This window comes from Microcaecilia unicolor, chromosome 6 (genome assembly GCF_901765095.1).
Source record: "Microcaecilia unicolor chromosome 6, aMicUni1.1, whole genome shotgun sequence".
Taxonomy (NCBI): domain Eukaryota; kingdom Metazoa; phylum Chordata; class Amphibia; order Gymnophiona; family Siphonopidae; genus Microcaecilia; species Microcaecilia unicolor.
This window is the reverse complement of record NC_044036.1, coordinates 282332461-282353452: the sequence shown is the minus strand read 5'-3', so window position 1 is coordinate 282353452 and position 20992 is coordinate 282332461. Positions and strand designations below refer to the sequence as shown.

At 43.4% G+C, this 20992-nt stretch overlaps 1 protein-coding gene across 1 annotated transcript in view; it reads left to right on the top strand.

Moving 5' to 3' along the window:
* Positions 1–3810: 3810 nt before the first annotated feature.
* The window catches only part of NOTCH1 (notch receptor 1), a 160472-nt gene continuing 143290 nt past the window's right edge, over positions 3811–20992 (top strand). The window contains exons 1-2 of the mRNA XM_030207641.1: positions 3811–4180; positions 12030–12111. Of these exons, the coding sequence (XP_030063501.1) occupies positions 4126–4180; positions 12030–12111 (137 nt within the window). The 5' untranslated portion in view covers positions 3811–4125. The remainder of the gene's footprint in view (positions 4181–12029; positions 12112–20992) is intronic.

The window sequence follows — 20992 nt, the reverse complement described above, 5'->3', positions numbered from 1 at the left end:
ATAATTTTCTAAAAGAAAAGTCTATAAGCCATTATTAAGATGGACTTGGGAAAATCCACTGCTTATTTCTAGGATAATCAGCATAAAATCTGTTTTTATCTTTTGGGATCTGTCAAGTACTTGTGACATGGATGGGCCACTGTTAGAAACAGGATACTGAGATTAATGGACCTTTAGTCTGTCCCAGTATGGCAACACTTATGTTCTTTGGGAATGCACATAGTACGGGAAAAATAAATTGTTATATATTAGGCCCTATATCTGCCTGGTTTTTATTTTATTCTAACCTAAACAGAAATGATCCATATTTTTGCAAAGTTATACAATGGAAGAAACCCTTTTGAGAAAGAGTCCTAACTATTAAACCACCACTGAGGTTCATATATGCCAGTGTTTGAAGGCAGATCTCACAATGACGTATTCTGGGTTACAATAGTAAACTATGGAACGTTGTAAGTCTAAGGGCCTTGTTTAATAAGCAGTGCTATAGGTGCGAGAAAAATTAGTGTGCACTGATGCTAGAGACACCCATAAGAATATAAACAGGGCCCTAAGTACTTTGAAAATGAGCCCCAATGTTATTTCATGGGAGAGGAAGGGGTTGGCCTCACATATTTTTATTGCTCCGGTGGCTTTCCCTCTGAGTCTTTAATATCAAGGTGTTTTTTTTCCCTTTTTTGTTTATCCCCTTATCCCCTCTCATTATAATTTAGTCATTATAAGAAAAGCCCATGATAAGAGCTCCAAACCATACCCCCTTATAAGGCAGTTTATGTGCATTCTGTATACTGTAGGCATCACTGTTCTCTAAGATGGCAGGGATCCTCCCTCACCACCACCCCCACCCCCATAAGCTGAGGAGGGTGTAGGAATCAAAAGCAGGACATTCAGTTTGCCTGCACACAGTACTGCTGATAGGCCATTTATAATGAACTGAAGGAGCTGCTATCTCCCTCCTAAAGAAGAGCAGGCAACCCTGGGCAGAGGGAAAGGGAGAAAGGGTATACTTATTACTAGATTTATTTATTTATTTATTTGTTTGTTTGTTTGTTTGTTTGTTTGTTGCATTTGTATCCCACATTTTCCCACCTTTTTGCAGGCTGAATGTGGCTTACAATGTTCCGTTATGGCATTCATCATTCCAGAGTGAAGAGTTACATTTGGAGTTACATAGAGGTTAGGATAATACAGGTCTCATTCCTGTAGGAGGAGCAGCCCCAAAAGAGCAAAGGAGACCTGTTCTAGAAAACTGGGAAGAATAATGCAGTGGTTGAGATGGGAGGTGTCTCTCCCCCAGGGCCGTGCTAACCCGGTAAGCGAGGTAAGCATGGCAGGGGGGCGCTTCCCTCTGGGGGGCGCCGCCGCACCATGCTCACCTCGCTCGCCCTCCCCCAACATCCCTTTTCTTTTTTTTCTTTTAATTTACCTCCGTGGCGGCGGTTCCGGCAGCACAGCGTCAGGGAAGGAGGCGGCGCTCCCAACGTCTCTAGCCTTCCTTCGCTGTGTTCCGCCTTCTTCTGACGTCAATGATGACGTCAGAAGAAGGCGGAACACAGCAAAGGGAAGGCTAGAGACGTCGGGAGCGCCGCCTCCTTCCCTGATGCTGCGCTGCCGGAACCGCCGCCACGGAGGTAAATTTAAAAAGGAAAAAAAAGAAAAGGGATGTTGGGGGGAGAGAAGAGGGTGGGCAGTTGAACAATGGGAGCGGGAGGGCAGGGGAGAAACGACAGCAAGGATGCGAAGGGGGGCATGGATGCGAAGGGGGGGGGAAGAGGGCGGGCCAGACTGGGACATGGGAGAGAGAGGAGCATGGATGCGAGGGGGGGTCATGGAAGGGAGAGAGGGGAATTGCTGGAAAAGGATGAATGGAGGGGGCAGGGGACAGAGGAGCATGGATGGGCATGGATTGGGAGGGCAGGGAGAGGGGAATTGCTGGATAGGGATGAATGGAGGGGCAGATGGGCATGGATGGATATGGATTGCAGGGCAGGGCTCAGGGAGAGAGGGGAATTGCTGGATAGGGATGAATGGAGGGGGCAGGTGACAGAGGAGCATGGATGGGCATGGATTGGGAGGGCAGGGCTCAGGGAGAGAGGGGAATTGCTGGAAAGGGATGAATGGAGGGGGCAGGGGACAGAGGAGCATGGATGGGCATGGATTGGGAGGGCAGGGCTCAGGGAGAGAGGGGAATTGCGGAAAGGGATGAATGGAGGGGGCAGGGGACAGAGGAGCATGGATGGGCATGGATTGGGAGGGCAGGGCTCAGGGAGAGAGGAGAATTGCTGGACATAGAGGGGCGGGAAGAGAGATGAAGGAGATGAAATGAGGGAAAAGGAAGAGAGGAGAAAAACTGCACATGATGAAGAAAATAGGCAGAAGCTGAGGACCAGAAATGAAGAAGAAAGGAGGAAAGGAAAGAAATAAATGGAAGGAAGCCCTGGAAACGGAGTTAAGAGGACAGATAGCAGCAGAATCAGATACTGGGCCAGCATGATCAGAAAAAGAAAGTCACCAAGACAACAAAGGTAGAAAAAAATCATTTTATTTCATTTTAGTGTTTGGAATATGTCCACTTTGAGAATTACATCTGCTAGCTTATTTTGCAATGTAGAGCCATTTCTTTCTAAGATATTGCTGACACTTCCTGTCAGTGTGGCAAGTGTGAGCGATCATTTTCACGGGGGGGGGGGGGGGGGGGCGCTGAGCCGCCACCAACTGATAGTCTGCAGGGGGAGCGCCAACTGATAGGCTGCAGGGGGGCGCCAGAGACCCTAGGCACGGCCCTGCTCTCCCCCTCCCCAAGAATCCCTGCAGAAAATGCTTGTGTCTTTCTGGCACAGAGCTACAGTCACTTCTGGAGGTGGAGACTGGGGGGGGGGGGGGGGGGGGGGGGTAGGGCTGTTGGACACTCCATGCATCTTTAGACCTGTCTGTCTATTTGGAAATACAAGCTTAGCTGTATTACCACATGGCACATTAGTGACAGTAGCACAGACTGTCAGTCTGTAGTGGCAGAACTTTAATGCCACCTACTTAGTAAACATGAAAGGCCTCACTTTCCACTGTTTCAGCACAGGATGTAGAATTCTCTACTTATGACACTCACTGGGCATTTATTCACCATGATCATCAGGCCCAAAAGGTTCTAAGATTGACGTCTACAATGAATTACAGCGCTGCGTATAAAAATGATAAGTAGTAGTAATTATGTTGCAAAGACTAGAAGTTTTACATAAGAACAGGAAAGTCAGTGACAGGTGCCCAGGGGAATCTCTACTGCTTATGGGCAGGAATGTGTTTAATATTTCTAGTTCGGATGAGAGGAAAATAGTAACATCTGTCTTTGCTTTTTAAAATCTATTGCAGTTGTAAAATTAGACTCGATTGTACCTTCATTACTCACTAGAAACAAAGGGAGAATTATTCTTAACTCTAAGGGTAAAAAGTCCCATTGTGTGAGTGGTTTTTACTTCTTTTCTTTCGTTTCCTTTTCTTCCAACCACAATACAAAAGACACTGAAGAGGCCTGGGCAGTGCCCACTGCTGCCCGGCTGCTGCTTCCCACACGACCATTTACCCATTCACATGCAAAACAGTGTGGGATCACTCCGCGCTCTGCGAAACCGGTCTGAGTACCAACAAGTTTGCAAACAAGTAGTTTCCCGCTTACTGGGAGAAACTTCAGAAAAGGAACTCAACTAAAGGAACTAACAAATTAAAAAAAGATCACAATACGGGTTGATTTTGCCTTTCAGCTACTAAGCCAGCGGCTGGAGCGGTAGTGATTTGGCCCTGGAAGTGTGCAGAGCACCTGGGGCGGAAGGATTGAGCAGAGACCGTCTTTGAGCACCCTGGGGCTGAGCCTGCACTCCAGTCCCAAGCTCGCACTTTGTGGCAGCAGAGCAGTACTGCAGGGAGCAGAGAGGAAGCTGCTGAGACTTTGTAAAGAGCGTTGCTCACTCCCACCCAACTTGATTTTTGGCTTTTTTGTGTGTGTGTGTGTGTGTGTGCTCTACTATTCGTGTGAGGAAAGGATCTCTGACAGCGCCCCCTCACTTGGGCCAGTAGGACCCTATGCAGCTCTAAAGCCGAGCTTTCCATGTGCTGTTTCCGAGAAGCGAAGGGATGCGGTGGTTTTTGGTGTACGTCTTGCTACTGTCACTACCTGCCTTCACACGAGGTACGTGGGGATGCAACTTGCTACGGGCGCACAGAAACTTGGCTTTGGGGGGGGGGGCGAATCTAGTCCCTGAGACCTTCAGGCTCTTTTTTTCCCCATTTTCTTTCTCTCTCTGTCCTGGTTGTCTGTATTTCCTCCTAAAACCTGTTGCAACAGTGAAGCAATGTGGGAGAGCCAAAAGGACAGCATCAGCGTTGGAGGAGACTGCACCCCCCAGGAAAGGGGAGCAGTTTGCAAGATTTGGATGGACCTGACGTCGGTAGCTGGTCTGGCTCTCGAGAACTAGAGTAGTGCTGTGGAAACCACTTGTTGCCTGTTGTTACGTCTCCTCAGGGCAATAACCGAAAAGTATTCCAGATCCATTTCCTAAAATGACAAAATTCCCTTCAGATTGAATTTATGACCCTGGGTAGTTCCCAATTCAATATTGTTATTTCTTGCATTTCTATAATAAAGACCTGAGTATGAATAAGGGAAGGGGACAATTCTCATAGACCTGCACACAGATCTCAGAAAAAGTTTTTAGCAACTTTTTTTTGCAATTCGTTAGCAAAGGCTTTTTCGTCTTCCTTTCTACAAAATTCCAAATTGATTTGCTGAAAGGAAACGGGAAACGTATAAAAGTTCTAAAATTTGTACTGTCTCCCCCCCCCCCCCCCCCATCTCGGACACCGATTTTCAAGGTTTTTGCTTTGTCCGTGGAGATGGGGGTTGATGAACCAGGGCGATTGCTACGTCTCGATCTCGAGGCTGTTATTTAGAGATCTCAGTGCTGTTATCACGTTCTGAGTCTGAAATTTCTCTTACGTCAGGTTTCCTGTTCTTTATTTTTTTGGACAGGTTCGGGGCCGGATGTGAGCCAGCGTCGCTTTCCCAGTCTCAAATAGAACAATTTTTTTTGGTCTTTTCTGGGAAATCATCAAATAGAAACTCGATAACCTTATTTAAAAAATTAAAAAATGAAGTAGGGAACCTACTGAAAAATCTCAGGACTGTAGATGTAATTGCAGTGGGAGGATCTAAGTGTTCAGTTTAGTACAGTAGCGATCAATGAATGTAAATGATACATAAATACATTTGAACGTGATGTTTGAACTAAGAAGTAAAATATCGGTCTCTGAATTGATTTCTTTAGATAGATAACTTGGTGGTTTTATTTCTGAGGGGTATATCAGATCTCGAGGAGGGGTGACTCTACAAATCTTTTAGTGCGTTCCTGTTGCACATGTGGTGATAATCCGGAGTAGGTACCGAGCTGTACTGTGCTCGAACTGGTGCAAATGGACATTAGTGATCAGGACACGGTGCTAAGGGCATGTGCCAGCCCGTTCTGGTCTGAAACCAGGAAGGTTTTTAACATTCAAGACTGTTTATTGTAAAATGGCACAAACAGAACCCCAAAATCCGCGGTATAAAGGGGTTTCGCTGGCATCTAAATACTAGGGCTGAAGCCTGCCCCTTTTTAAAAACCTTAACTTGAACTGAAAAACACCTGTTTAGAGGAGCGATTTTTTTTGGAAGCAGGCTGCAGCTCTTAGCTATGGTTTATCTGGCAACTGGCAAGTGTAATCCAGTGGAGGAGAGGTCGACGTTGGATTGATGTGTTGGAATTTCGCGAGGGTCCAGGCTTGCGAGGGAAGGGAGGGGGTGATTATCTATTAAAAGCTAAATGTTTTTCCAGTGGGTGGCTACATCTGCTACTCACGCACAGCTTGCATGTTTAAAAAATGATAAGATGACTTTAAGCTGGCCCACTTAACACGAGAGATCCTTTCAAAAGTGGTTTGTGATTCGGTCTGACATTAGTAAATGTTCATTATAGATCGGAAGTTTGACTCATAAGCCCCAGAGAGATTTTTCTAGTTTTGTTACGGGAAAGAACCGTAGTTGATGTGTATCTAGTTTTGCCTGTTCACTTTCTCGGGTTATAATTTGCATGGCTGAGGAGATCAAGGCTAAAGTTAGGGTTAATTCCCCCTGGAGTGAAAAACAGAGGCCGCTGTGTTCCAGAGCAAGGCAGGAGGTTGGCCCTCGTCTCAGGCTGCAGGTATTGAATGTCTGGGGTGGGACAGCATTGAATCTGGTACACAATGCCCTGAGAGGTATCTTTAGCTGTTGACAATGGACAGCTCTGATTCCCCCCCTTTGTTCCCCGGGCGGAGCTGTCCCTGCTCAGCAGCTGTCGCCTTTTCCCACGCGCTGGGAGCCATTGGGATAGCCACACTCGGGCCAAACCTGAAGATCTGCCACCTTTGTGCTAATGGTGGTACAAGACCCTTTGGGCTTTGAAATGAATCTCATGCCTGACATTTCAAACTTGGGCTGTTACCCTGCCTGCCCCTGTTTTTCTGTATAAAATGGAAGGTTTTGCATATTTGAACCACTTGGTATTGTAAAGGATTTTGATGTCCTAGCAAAGGGTAACACTTGCCATTGCTGGAATTCAGAGCAGGCATGAGTGGAAAGACTAAATTAAAAGGCCACTAGTAATCATATAGGACGTTATTAATTCACCTGTCAGTGGTCTTATTCTTAAAGAGCAGTGGGCTACTGCAGTGGTTCCCAAACCTGGTCCTGGAGGCACCCCAGCCAGTCAGGTTTTCAGGATATCCATAATGAATATTCATGAGAGAGATTTGCATGCAGTGGAGGCAGTACATGTAAATATCTGTCATGCATATTCATTGTGGATATCCTGAAAACCCGATTGGCTGGGGTGCCTCCAGGACTAGGTTTGGGAACCACTGTAACTCTTTTAACTTGAAACACTTTGGGCCACATAAACTAGAGGATTCTTCCCATGTGGAGGGCAATCCTCTAACAGTGCGCCTATGTGGTACCTATTCTAGAAAGGGAAGTAAGTGTCTACTTTCCTTTATAGCAGTGTTTCCCATGTTAAGTCCTGGAGTAGGCGTTGCCAGTCAGGTTTTCAGGATATCCACAATGAATTTGCATGAAAGAGATTTGCATATAAGGGAGGCAGTGTATGCAACTCAAGTTCATGCATATTCATTGTGGATATCCTGAAAACCTGACTGGCAGGGGGTACTGCAGGACTGGACTTGGGAAACACTGCTGTATAGAATGCTGCATAAGCAAGTATATATTTATTTCTTGGGATTTATTAACCGCCTTTGTGAAAAGATTCTTTTAAGGCAGGTGTACAGTAGGTACAGTTTAACATGAAACTTACAATTTTGTTGACAGCATAACAATAGTAAAATATACAAGTATAAATATAAATACAATGAAAGAGAAAAACTTGAAAACAGCAAATTGAAACCTAATCATAGGACTACCATGAAACAGGATCACAAATAAACACATTTAACAGCACTGATATAACATGGATATATAATACGATGCAAGCATAATAGTGATGGAATATCCAACAAGCACACAATTAGAACATTCAAATGACATTGCTATGATATTGATACTTTTCTACAATACAGCTTACCATATAGCTGAGAGGTCAAATGCAGATATATAGATGGGGCAAGATGTGTGGTATAGAGTCAGTTGGGATAAATAAATGGGTGGCTAAACTAAAGGCAAGTTCTTTGTACAGTTACTCAAGGTACATATCTATATCTACCTATCTATCTATCTATCTATCTATCTATCTATCTATCTATTTATCTGTCTATCTATCTATTTATATCTCTCTGTTTCTCTGTATATATATATATGCCTATGATGGTAGGTGTGAATACTTATGCCAGCCATAGAGCTGATATAAATGCTTATACCTAAGTGTGGGAGATACATGCACAACTCATAGTACCCTATAAGTAGTTTGCATCCTGTGTTCCCCACCCACCCTCCACCTAGACTCCACCCATGTGTACTTCTACTTGTAAAATAGGCGCACACTTACCAAACAGCGCCTAGGCGGATGTTTTGGCATTTACCGTATATGTACAGGTATTCCAATCATTTATGCGCATGAATTTTGCGCATAAACATTAGACCCACTTTATAAAATTACCCCCTAACCTCCAATTCTAGGGAGTCATTTGCCCAAATTTCCAACTCGTGTGCAAGTTTGTGCACACAACTTATAGAACAGGGTCAGTTGCGCATGTAACTTAATTGATTAATTAGATGCTAATTGTCTTTAACAACCAAATATTTGCTCTAACTGATGTTAATTGGCGCTAATTGGCAGTTACATGCTGGAGTGTGGCTGTTACCAGTGTTACCCTTCGACCCTGTCCTTTTGTGTGTTTGCTTTACCCTCTTTTTGCAATGCTTATGTCTCTTACCTTAACATCCTGCTTTCCTATACATTAATGGAGTTCTTTTCTTGTTTCCCATTTTTTAGCATGTACACTGCTCTATTCTGCCCGTCAGCTATAGAAAGTTATTGCAAATAAAGACATTAAATAAATAAAACCACCCATTAGGTTGTATTCCAGAAATTGTGTGCTTAAATTCCAGAGTGCGCAATTGCAAGGGAGGTGTGGACCTGAGAGGGGCAGGTCAGGCAGTTAGATGTGCAGGTTATAGCATTCTAGCATTTACACGCCTAACTGCTACAGTTATTTATTTATTTGTTACATTTATACCCCACATTTTCCCACCTATTTGCAGGCTCAATGTGGCTTACAAAGTAACGTAGTGGTGATTGCCATTACGGTTGATAACAAATACAAGGTTGTGTTATAGTCAAATGTAGAAGTGTTTCAGGCGTCGTGGGGTCGAGGATAATAAATTGTCCAGTAAGATCGTGGATTATCTTGTGTTGCTGGGTGTGGGATTTATGTTGGATCAGTGGGATAAGAGGTGGGTTTTCAATGCTTTCCTGAAGTTTAGGTGGTCATGTATTGTTTTCACTGCATGCAGGAGGCCATTCCATAGTTGTGCGCTTATGTAGGAGAAGTTGGATGCGCGAGTTGTTTTGTATTTTAGCCCTTTACAGTTTGGGTAATGTAGATTTAAGTATGATCGTGCTGATCCGAGTCTGTTTCTAGTTGGTAGATCAACGAGGTCTGTCATGTATCCTGGGACTATGCCGTAGATGATTTTGTGGACTAAGGTGCAGATTTTGAAGATGATCCGTTCTTTGATTGGCAGTTAGGCAGAAGCATTAGCGTAAGTGCTCTCGCCAAAGGTTAGGCAACCAGATGTGGACTTCTGCTAGTATCCTATAACACCAGCTGTACACACAACTGCCATTATAGAATCCATGCTTAGGGCCAGATTCTATCCCCCCTCCCCCCATTTACTAAACTGGGCTAGCGACTGCAGAGCGCTAATGCCGACACAGCCCATTCACTTTGAATGGGCTGCGTCGGCACTGTCATGTGGCTTAGTAAACAGGGGAGTATATATGGCGCAAAAAAATTTGGTGCAAAAAACGCCCGTGCTTAGCGCTATTCTATAAACCTCGCCTAAAGTGAGGCATAAAGAATATGCGTAGCAGCCATTCCACGACTAAATTTAGGCACATCCATTTATGCCAACTAAAACTGGATGTAAATGCCCATGTCTTATTTAGGTGTGGATCGGACATATTCTGTAACAGTGCCTGTAATTTTCAGGAACACCCATGCCCCTCCCATGGCCACACCCCCTTTTGTGATCTGCTCATTAGAATTTACACTCACCACTTTACAGAATAGGCTTAGAAAGTTGTTGGCTTAAATCCTAATTAGTGCCAATTAGTGCTGATAATTGCTTGTCATTGGCCAATTATCAGCACTGATTAGCTTGTTAAAGAATTAAGTTGGGTGCACAGATCATCTACATGTGCTGATTTGCACGTGCAACATTAGTCACCGTTTATAGAATCTGGGGGTTAGCGTACATCATCCCAGGCCTAACTTCAGGTGCTCTATAGAGAATTATCCCGTAAATATCTGTGGGAAAATATTTGGTACAGCCTGTCCTATGTCTCCTTGGGGTTATCTGTTTGCAAAATACTTTTCTTTAGCACGATTTCTAGCCATGAGCTTTGCTGCTCCTTTTTGACCCTTCCTTTTGTTGTTAGTGAAAATATTTTAATTTACTTGTGTACGAATTTCTGTGTGCCACTGCACAAAGCAGAACTGATGCAGAATTCCCCCTGCCTGGATAACTAACTGAGCAAAAGGGGTGGCATAAAATGTTCTCCTAACGATATCTCGTTATCTGGATGTCAGCATTGAATATCATCCGGATCTGGATAACTTCCAGTGGCTCGCAAAGACATATTTATTCACCACTAGTAACTGGATTATACTCGACATCAAATATCCAGGTCAAATTCAGGACACAGCGGTCAGCGCTTTAAAAACCACTAACTGACGAGAGCTGAACATTGGCCCCTTAATTCTTGGGTGCAGATTGGAGATTGGTGTGGAGGAGTAGCCTAGTGGTTAGTGCAGCGGGCTTTGATCTTGGGGAACTGGGTTCAATTTCCACTGCAGCTCCTTGTGACTCACTTAACTGTCCATTGCCCCAGGTACAAATAGAATAAGACCTGTATATACTATGTAAACTGCTTTGAATGTAGATGCAAAAACCACAGAAAGGTGGCATATCAAGTCCCATTTGGGTATGTTATTTATTATTAGGATTTATTTACCGCCTTTTTGAAGGAATTCACTCAAGGCGTTGTACAGTAAGAATAGATCAAACATGAGCAGGAGGCAATTAGAGCAGTAAAAATATTCGAACAACAATACAAAGTGTGGCATGGTATACTACTTGCAATGACAGGACAATATGTACTAGAACATTATAATTGGTAGTGAGGGGTCAGGCAATGTTGTAACATACAGATGAGTAAGAAAGTAGGAAGAATTAGAAAGTAAGGTGATTGATTTGAAGAAAGTTGCACGTGAGGTCAGAGAGATGGTTAAATATTATCTCAACTAGGGTAGGAGTGGATAAACATGTCCCGCTGCAGTATGTGCAGCCCGAGTCAATCCTTGTGTGTGTGAGTGAGACTAATAAGTTAGTTACTTCTTCCATTAAAGGCTTGGTTGAAGAGCCAAGCTTTCACCTGCTTCCTGAAGTAGAGGTAGTCTTGTTACTGTAGTAAGGCCTTGGGAGCCCTGATTGATATTGGGCAATGGTTACCATGACAGTGGTTAGCACACTGGGCTGAGACCCAGAGGAACTGAGTTCAGCTCTTTGTGACACTAGGCAAGCCACTTAACCCTCCATTGCCCTAGATACAAAGCCTAGATTGTGAGCCTACTAGGGATAGAGAAAGTCCCTGTATGTAATATGTTTAATCTCTTTGGTTGTACGAAATGTGACATATCAAGAATCTAATAAACAATAATACAAAAGTGGTCAGAAAACCATCAGGGTCTGTTAGGTTTCCTCCTGCTCTTTTGGGTTTTCAGTTCAGGCAGAATCAGCACATGAATCTGGCACTGTGTACCTTCATTCACAACCATCTGTGGATTTTTCCAAATTCACTTAGCCAAGTTGCTGCAATGATGGGTCATTGACATGTAAGGAATGGATTACACCCCAGGGCAGCTTTGGGAATCCTGCAGTCATGGGCCCTAAGTCTAGTCACTAGATATTACTGCTAAGCAGCGGCTGGGACTCTTTCTTTCTAGAGGCTGTGAATACTGCCTCTACAGCATTCCTAGATGATCCTAGGGAACCAGGGGGTCTTAGCTTAGTTTTTTATGTGTAAAGTAGGAAATAAATTATCCCATTGCAAGGACCCTTTGTCATGGCCTGTTACATTTGCTATTACTGTTAATTGTGAAATATTGCCTTACCAATGACTGCTTTAGAGACAAAGACTGTAGTTCTGATTTATCCAAATAGAAATACCTTTTTCATCATCTGAGCACTAAGAATTTAGCTAAAATCCCTTTTTTTATGTACACGTTTATAGGTTTACGATGTACGCAGCCAACTGAAACCTGCTTGAATGGAGGAAAGTGTGAAACAGCCCTTGATGGGACTGGAGAATGTAGGTAAGTACAAGCAAAGCACAGGAAAGTTGTGTCCTACACAGGCATTCTGGGCTGAATATTCAAAGGACTTACCCATATAGCAACCACGGCTACAAGGATACATCGTCTCTCCATGAATTTTCAGTGACACTTTATGAATAGAGCTGCTGAAAATTCTTATAGATTGCCATGACACTATCTGGAGAGTAATGAGGTGGAATGAAGGTGGAGTGTGACCGTTCCACTTTAATCTATGGAGAGCTAGTGATATTCAGTCACTATGAGGGCAATTCTATCACTGAACACCTGGTAGGAGCTTATTCTATACAGGAACATAAGTACTACTACTACTACTACTTATCATTTCTAAAGCGCTACTAGATGTACGCAGCGCTATATAAACACCTTCTTTCCTTTATAGCGTACTAGTATATCCTTAAAAGTTAGGTGCAAGCACTTATGGCAGACAAAGAGCTGGTGTACTGAAAGTATTAGTATTTAAATGCTAGATGCACGCACATATAATATTTTAAAACTGGTTTTTCTTACATACCACTTTCAAGCCTGAAAGCTATTGAAACAGTATACATTCAGGTACAGTAGGTATTTTTCTGTCCCTTGGGAGGTCACAGTCTGAGTTTGTACCTGAAGCAATGAAGGGTTAAGTGATTTACTCAAGATCACAACCAGCTGCAGTGGGATTTGAACCGGGCTCCCCTGGTTCTCAGCCCACTTCTCTAACCATTAGCACTCTGTGTAAGTATGTTTACACCCTTCCTTGCACATACATGCTATAAAGTTAAATGGATATATACAGAATAGTGCTTAGGCAGAATTTTGGGAACTCCACACAAAAATTCACACACATACGTGCAAGTCCCATTCTTCAAAACATTTTCATGCATAACTTGCGTGTGCGTGTTAGCGCCTGTGTCAGAGAGTTAACCCCTATCTGGTTTCGTTTAGCACAGCCTTTTTACTGCTACCCAGAGATTTGCTTGTAATGGTTAGCTGTGTGTATATATATTCTGCGCCATTAACTATCTGAATACAGAGATGACTATATGTGTTGGGTTTTTTTGCCACCCTGGCCAGTGTGTAAAAGCAGTGACGATCCTAGGTCGGCTGCCACCCGGGGCGGATTGCTGATGCGCACCCCTCCCCCCCGGGTGCAGCACGAGCCCCCCGCCCCCCCGGGTGCATTCTTGGCTGCTGGGAGCAGCCGCACGGCTGTTGGCTCCGCTGGCGCCCTGCTCCCTCTGCCCCGGAACAGGAAGTAACCTGTTCCAGGGCAGAGGGAGCAGGGAAACAGTGGAGCTGACAGGCGTACGGCTGCTCTCTGCACCCCTCCAGCGGTGTGCACCCGGGCGGACCGCCCCGCACTTCCTACGCCGCTGTGTAAAAGTACTGCTTGCTGTACCAGCTGAATATTGGTCTATGTGTATTTAGGCCTAAGAGTTCGGGGATTTGAGGCCCCTGTGATTTTGTTTGTGGAAGGAGCTAAAATACCAAGTAAAACTTTATACCTCAGTATTCTCAGTATGTCATGATGCAGGGCAGGAAACACTGCACACAGGTACAACTTTCCTTCCCTGGCCCCCTCACCCACCAGCTTTTTCCAAAAGTGTTTTTATTTTGTTTGGGGTGTTTCTCTAATTGGTCTGAAATGTAACATTGAGGAGACAATTATTCTTTTTTTGTCTGTGTGAAAAAGGCAATGTGTGGGCTTCCCTGAGGAGCAAGCCAGGCTTCCACTGCAGTTCTAGGGATGGGACAGAGAGCCATCCTCCCATCTCCTCTTTCATCTTCTCAGCCTTTACAATGAATACAGAGTCATTGTTTTCACACATGAAAGATGACCAGGCAGATTCTGTTCCAGCCCAAAGCAGATGCAACTTTGACCTGTTAAGAAAGCAAGAAGTGCATATCTTCAGAGGAGTGAGATACCACTCAGTCTCAAATATTCCTTGAAATCTCCCTTGCTTGATGGCTCAAGCTTGCAGAGCTTCCAACTTTCGAGCAGTAGATTTCCCTGGTAACTTTGAGTATCGTATTTGCTTCAGCCTTCTTCTGTCCAGACATCCTTTTCCTCCTTCCCTTTACGGCCTTCCCCAACAAGAATAAAATCAGCAAATTAATCGGGCACATGAGCAATTTTCTAGACAAAAACTAGCGTCTCTTTGTGAGCCACTAATGAATGCAAGCCACTTTTTTTTTCTACAGAAGCCTCACGGACGCTTGACGCTCAAATCTTGTTTTCTTTCATTCAGAGAGCGACAGCTGGGGTTCGGTCAAAATTCGACAGCTATTGTTGAAGGAGGCAGATTAATGCTGTGTGACTAATCATGTGTGGCTTCCCAGAACACACAACTGCCCCCTTTTTCCTTGTGCTCTTTCGTTCTGAAAACTGCACCTTCTGATTTACATTGCCTGTGCAGATGGTAGCAGAATACAATTAAATCAGTGTGCACAAGGTTTTTCATTAAAAAAAAAAGTTTGTAATCTTGGCTTTCCAAAGGTGGCAGGCTGTCGACAGCTGTGTATCATGATGTTTTGACTGTGTTTTGAGCAGTTTTTGCTATATAATAATTCCTATATACTCATGTTAAAATGTCATAGTATAGCAACAGGTGTGACAGTGTGGCATGCTCTAGTTATCCCATGCAACATATGGATGAATTAAGAGAGGTTTACCATGGCTTAAATGGGAGTTATGGCATGTTTGTTTGTTACAGGTGGGTGATGATGTAAGGCATGCAGAGGCCCCTGAAATGTTTAGAACACCCATTGGTTCATTATTTAGTATTAACTGAGATGATTACAAACAAGATTTTTAGCAATCCACATGGATGCCCTTTAGAGTTTTGCTCCTAGTCATTATAGTGGGGAATGAGGTATTAATTATAAAAGGTGTCATTAGACCACTGTATTACATAGAAGGATTATTTTAATGATTAGTTATTTGCTATTTTTATTCTTTATATATAGCAGGATTATTTTAATAATTTGCATCTTGAATGTATTACTGTGTTGATTTCTACACTGCTTCGGACCCATAGAGGAATTAGCGGTTTATAAACGCTAGATTAGATTAGATAACATATCCCATTTTATAGCACATTCACTGCGATGTAAAGTGCTTGGATTGTTGTGAGAAAATACACCACAGCTGTGTGTTTAGTAACTGAAAGCAAGCCATATGCTCATGAGTACAGTCCCAGATTTTATTGAACTCTGATTGCTATTATAATAAACAAATATACAATATTTGCATTCCTGGCTGGGCTTGACCTCTGATACTGCTAAAATGCCAAGTAACTTGTTCATCACATGTTTATTTTCAGCTTGTCTGGCATGGGGTACATGTTTTGCAAATCTAAAAGGGCTCACTAAAAGAATGTGGTACCAATTTTTTTTTTTTTAGTGAACTTTTAACAGAAGATATTTTTGTGTGGTAAAAAGCAAGAATTCCACATATATGCGGTATAGAGAGAGAAAAGGATGACTTTTGAGTGGGATAGTTTGGTAGTCCCGGCTTTTATCTGAGGCTGTTCACTTATCCCTTTACGAGATACCTTGAATTTAAGACTTTTAAATGAAGGAGAGTCAAAACCCCAGAAAGGAGCAGCTGAAATTTGGCATCTCTCTATGGTGCCTGAGTGAAAATGCTCCGATCTGATTGACAGTCACTTCTCCTTTCCACCTGGCACTTTAACAGACTTTGCCCACAAAGCTTCCATTGTGCCTCTCGACAAATCCAATTAGAAGGTACAGCAAAATTAGCGCCAAGAGTGAAATGACTCCAGTGGGGAAACATATCCTCTCGCTCTTTAGGAACAGAAGAGGTGAGCTCACTGCAAACAGGTGCTTGTAGGTAACAGATGTTTTGAGTTACCCACATTATCCACAGCATGGGCTTACAGAAGACATGTTTTCATATGAAGTTTACTAAATGCTGTAGGACTCTCTATTTTATTGGTCAGCATGTGCATTGAGCTTTATATATTAAAGAAAGCATCTGGGGCAGCAAGGTAGTTTCTGATCTACTAACCATCTCAAACTATTAAAAAAAAGTGACTGAATGGCCAACCCAATGATAGTGTTGTGCAGTACCATGCAGAAGAGCCTGGATTCAGTTCCTGACTGAGGTCTTCCCTGTTGAGCTGGGGTTAGAGATGACACAGAGGCAGTGTTTGCTCCTCCCAGGTTGAGAGAGTCCTAGCCATTGTGCAATGGTGACACCTAGTGGCTGAATTTACGACCTAGGGTTGCTGAATTCTGGAAAGAGCCCTGGTGCATGGTTCATAGAAGAGGGCTTTAACTGCAATGACTGGATTAAGATGGAAGGGGATATAAAATAGGGGGAATCCCCTGGTTTGGACTGAGCTGGAATCCCAAAGAATCAGGAGGACACTGCTGGTTCAAAAAAAAAGAAAGTGATCAAATGTGTCTACTCGTACAATCTTCATTCAGGCAAAGGCACATAAGAAGTACCTTAGTACAAAAAACATCCAACACCTTCTCTATCATCACATAGGAGCCAGTATTAAAATGATTACTTCACATATGTTTATCGTACTTGGTGTTGTTAATTTGTAAACCGATTTGATGCTAAGCAAAATGCAGTATATTAAGTCTTTAAATCCAATAATTTCAAGTTACCTGAACAAACCATTGCTTTTAAATTTCTCACCCTGCAGAACAATTAACTGTTATCTGCATATAATTTTAGTAATTAAATATGGAAAAAAACAGAGGCATGCTGGGTATGTGGTTAAACTGTAACTGGATAATGCCCATATTTCGCACTGTCCAGTTAAAATTACCTGTTTAAGGTGCACATTTAAGGGTTCTTTTACTAAGGTGCATTAACAGATTTAGCGTGCGCTAAATGATAAGATTGCCATAGGAATATAATGGGTGTCTTATCATTTAGCGTGTGCTAACCATTAGCGTACCTTAGTAAAAGGACCCCTTAACGTGGGAAAAAAGGTTTACTGCAAAACATGTTAAAGTGTTTTGTGGTAATTTGCCTGTCAGCATGTACAGTGGGGGAAATAAGTATTTGATCCCTTGCTGATTTTGTAAGTTTGCCCACTGACAAAGACATGAGCAGCCCATAATTGAAGGGTAGGTTATTGGTAACAGTGAGAGATAGCACATCACAAATTAAATCCGGAAAATCACATTGTGGAAAGTATATGAATTTATTTGCATTCTGCAGAGGGAAATAAGTATTTAATCCCTCTGGCAAACAAGACCTAATACTTGGTGGCAAAACCCTTGTTGGCAAGCACAGCGGTCAGACGTCTTCTGTAGTTGATGATGAGGTTTGCACACATGTCAGGAGGAATTTTGGTCCACTCCTCTTTGCAGATCATCTCTAAATCATTAAGAGTTCTGGGCTGTCGCTTGGCAACTCGCATCTTCAGCTCCCTCCATAAGTTTTCAATGGGATTAAGGTCTGGTGACTGGCTAGGCCACTCCATGACCCTAATGTGCTTCTTCCTGAGCCACTCCTTTGTTGCCTTGGCTGTATGTTTTGGGTCATTGTCGTGCTGGAAGACCCAGCACGACCCATTTTTAAGGCCCTGGCGGAGGGAAGGAGGTTGTCACTCAGAATTGTACGGTACATGGCCCCATCCATTCTCCCATTGATGCGGTGAAGTAGTCCTGTGCCCTTAGCAGAGAAACACCCCCAAAACATAACATTTCCACCTCCATGCTTGACAGTGGGGACGGTGTTCTTTGGGTCATAGGCAGCATTTCTCTTCCTCCAAACACGGCGAGTTGAGTTCATGCCAAAGAGCTCAATTTTTGTCTCATCTGACCACAGCACCTTCTCCCAATCACTCTCGGCATCATCCAGGTGTTCACTGGCAAACTTCAGACGGGCCGTCACATGTGCCTTCCGGAGCAGGGGGACCTTGCGGGCACTGCAGGATTGCAATCCGTTATGTCGTAATGTGTTACCAATGGTTTTCATGGTGACAGTGGTCCCAGCTGCCTTGAGATCATTGACAAGTTCCCCCCTTGTAGTTGTAGGCTGATTTCTAACCTTCCTCATGATCAAGGATACCCCACGAGGTGAGATTTTGCGTGGAGCCCCAGATCTTTGTCGATTGACAGTCATTTTGTACTTCTTCCATTTTCTTACTATGGCACCAACAGTTGTCTCCTTCTCGCCCAGCGTCTTACTGATGGTTTTGTAGCCCATTCCAGCCTTGTGCAGGTGAATGATCTTGTCCCTGACATCCTTAGACAGCTCCTTGCTCTTGGCCATTTTGTAGAGGTTAGAGTCTGACTGATTCACTGAGTCTGTGGACAGGTGTCTTTCATACAGGTGACCATTGCCGACAGCTGTCTGTCATGCAGGTAACGAGTTGATTTGGAGCATCTACCTGGTCTGTAGGGGCCAGATCTCTTACTGGTTGGTGGGGGATCAAATACTTATTTCCCTCTGCAGAATGCAAATAAATTCATATACTTTCCACAATGTGATTTTCCGGATTTAATTGTGATGTGCTATCTCTCACTGTTCCAATACCTACCCTTCAATTATGGGCTGCTCATGTCTTGTCAGTGGGCAAACTTACAAAATCAGCAAGGGATCAAATACTTATTTCCCCCACTGTACTAATCATGTTTGTTTTTTTTGGGTTTTTTTTTGTGAGAATGTATGTCATGGGTGGGGAATTGGCATGAAAGTGTTATCTTGCTAGCATGTTCATATTAGTGGCCCAACACAGCTGCCAGCAGTAGTTCTGCCTTGAGTGCAAGTCATCTCCGGCGCTATAGAAAGTAATTCCATATTTTCTAGTGTGGCGCTAACTCGGCGTGCGTGGCAAAAATGGCCCCCGTCGATACGGCAGGACCCTTTTTACCAAAGGGTTAATTAATTAATTAAATTTATTTTCACAACTTATATACCGCTTACGCCTAAGTGGTTCATGTGAGAGCACATAGTACTTCCTAATGAGGAGGAGGTAAGTGCTCCAACACCTGCAAAACGACGAAATCCTAGAAATGGGCTTAGCACGTGAGAAAGTTCCACTTTCAAACACACTAAGCCCATTTCTTAGTGAAGGAGTAGCCTAGTGCTTAGTGCAGTGGACTTTGATGCTGGGGAACTGAGTTCGATTCCCACTGCAGCTCCTTGTGACTCTGGGCAAATCACTTAACCCTCCATTGCCCCTGGTACAAAATAAGTAGCTGAATATATGTAAACTGCTTTGAATGTAGTTGCCAAACACCTCAGAAAAGCAGTATATCAAGTCCCATTTCCACTTCCATCTTAATAAGGGACCCATAGTTTAAAAGAAAAACACTATCCTAAAGTTGATCAGTTAAATTTAGGCCAGTGAACTTTAAGAAAATATAATAGGGGATGAGAGACTACCCTTGCCACCAGGATGCTTCTTTAGATACAGAGAAACCCTACCCTACCTGCATGACACCACAAAATGATAAACTCAATGATATATGCACTTACACAGTTAAATTAGATATCAAAACACTGTAATTTTATGACCAAACCAATTGTAATTATTAATAAGGAGACACTAGATAGTTAAGGATATTAAATAGGACGCAGCTTCGTTTATTGTGCAAAATTGTTAAAGCATAGCAATTAATACCCGAGCTGTTAAAACAGTAAGCAATACTAAATTCCTGCCCATTTAAGTTATCTGCCATAGTAAGCTGGATAACCCTTAAGTTGGCCTTTGGTGCCCCGCCATTCCAGCTGGGGCCTTGCAGGGCTGGCATGAACCTCCATGCCAGTATCTGGGTCACAACCCAAGCAGGGGACTTAGGGCTTCTTTTACAAAGCTACACTAGCGATTCCCCTACGGCAAATGAGAGGAAGCTCATAGGAATTGAATGGGATTCCTCCCATTTGCCACACCGAGAATCGGTAGCATGGCTTTATAAAAGAGGTCCTGAATGACCATCGCCAGGTGAAAATAAAATCTCTGAGAAATAAAAAACAGCTTTGTAAATGAACATTTGCTTGGGTGAACCCCCCTTTGCTGCCACAGATACAACCAACTTTCAACTAAACAACAAGACAAAGTTGGCAATAACAGAATTGGCATTGTGGGTGCGAAAGCTGCCTCCAAGGCACAGAACGCATGAACTTCGGAGGCACATAAATCAATAATGAAATTGTCCCCGCCCTCAAGTTCAGGATGATCCAATTTTGGCTTGAGTTTTTCGCGCCCTCAATAAGTTGAATAATAACCTGCCAATCGTGGACTCTTTCACCATCAAAGACCCCTGGGGCCCATAATCCCGCCATGATCATTTGTGTTAAGCCCCGCCCTTCCAATTTACTTAACAGGTTGCCATGGAGCCAAGCTAGGCCCTACTGGGCCTGCCATGCTCAGTATCTCTGGTCACCAAGGGGCTCGCACCCCCATCATAACAAGCCCATCAAACACAAATCTTCTGCAGCTGAATATTGGCCTCATAATTTGCGAAAAAAGAGATTAAATATGGCTGAATGACCTTCCAAATTTTCAAAAAGCCTAGTACCAGCATGCACTAATGCTGACCTTTTGATTGCACCATAATTCTCAAATGTGGTTTCTATGGTGTGGTCTGAATGTGACAGGAAGACAGCAAATGTGCTTACAAGGACACATTCTACTAAGCAACTTGGAACATATTTTGGTTTGTAGTGATCTAGTGCAGTGTAAGCAACACTGAAATATTTTTATTTGTCATCAAATGTGAAAGAGTGCTTAGCAGACTGTGCCTTGCCTCTTATCTTTAGTTGAGTGTGTGTTTGAGTTCCAGAAGGTAGAAGATCACTAAGGGCTAGACGCACTAAGCATTTATCCTGTTGCCACAAAATGGGAGAAAACATGGTGGGGGGAGGGGGAGTTATCAACCTGGGCTA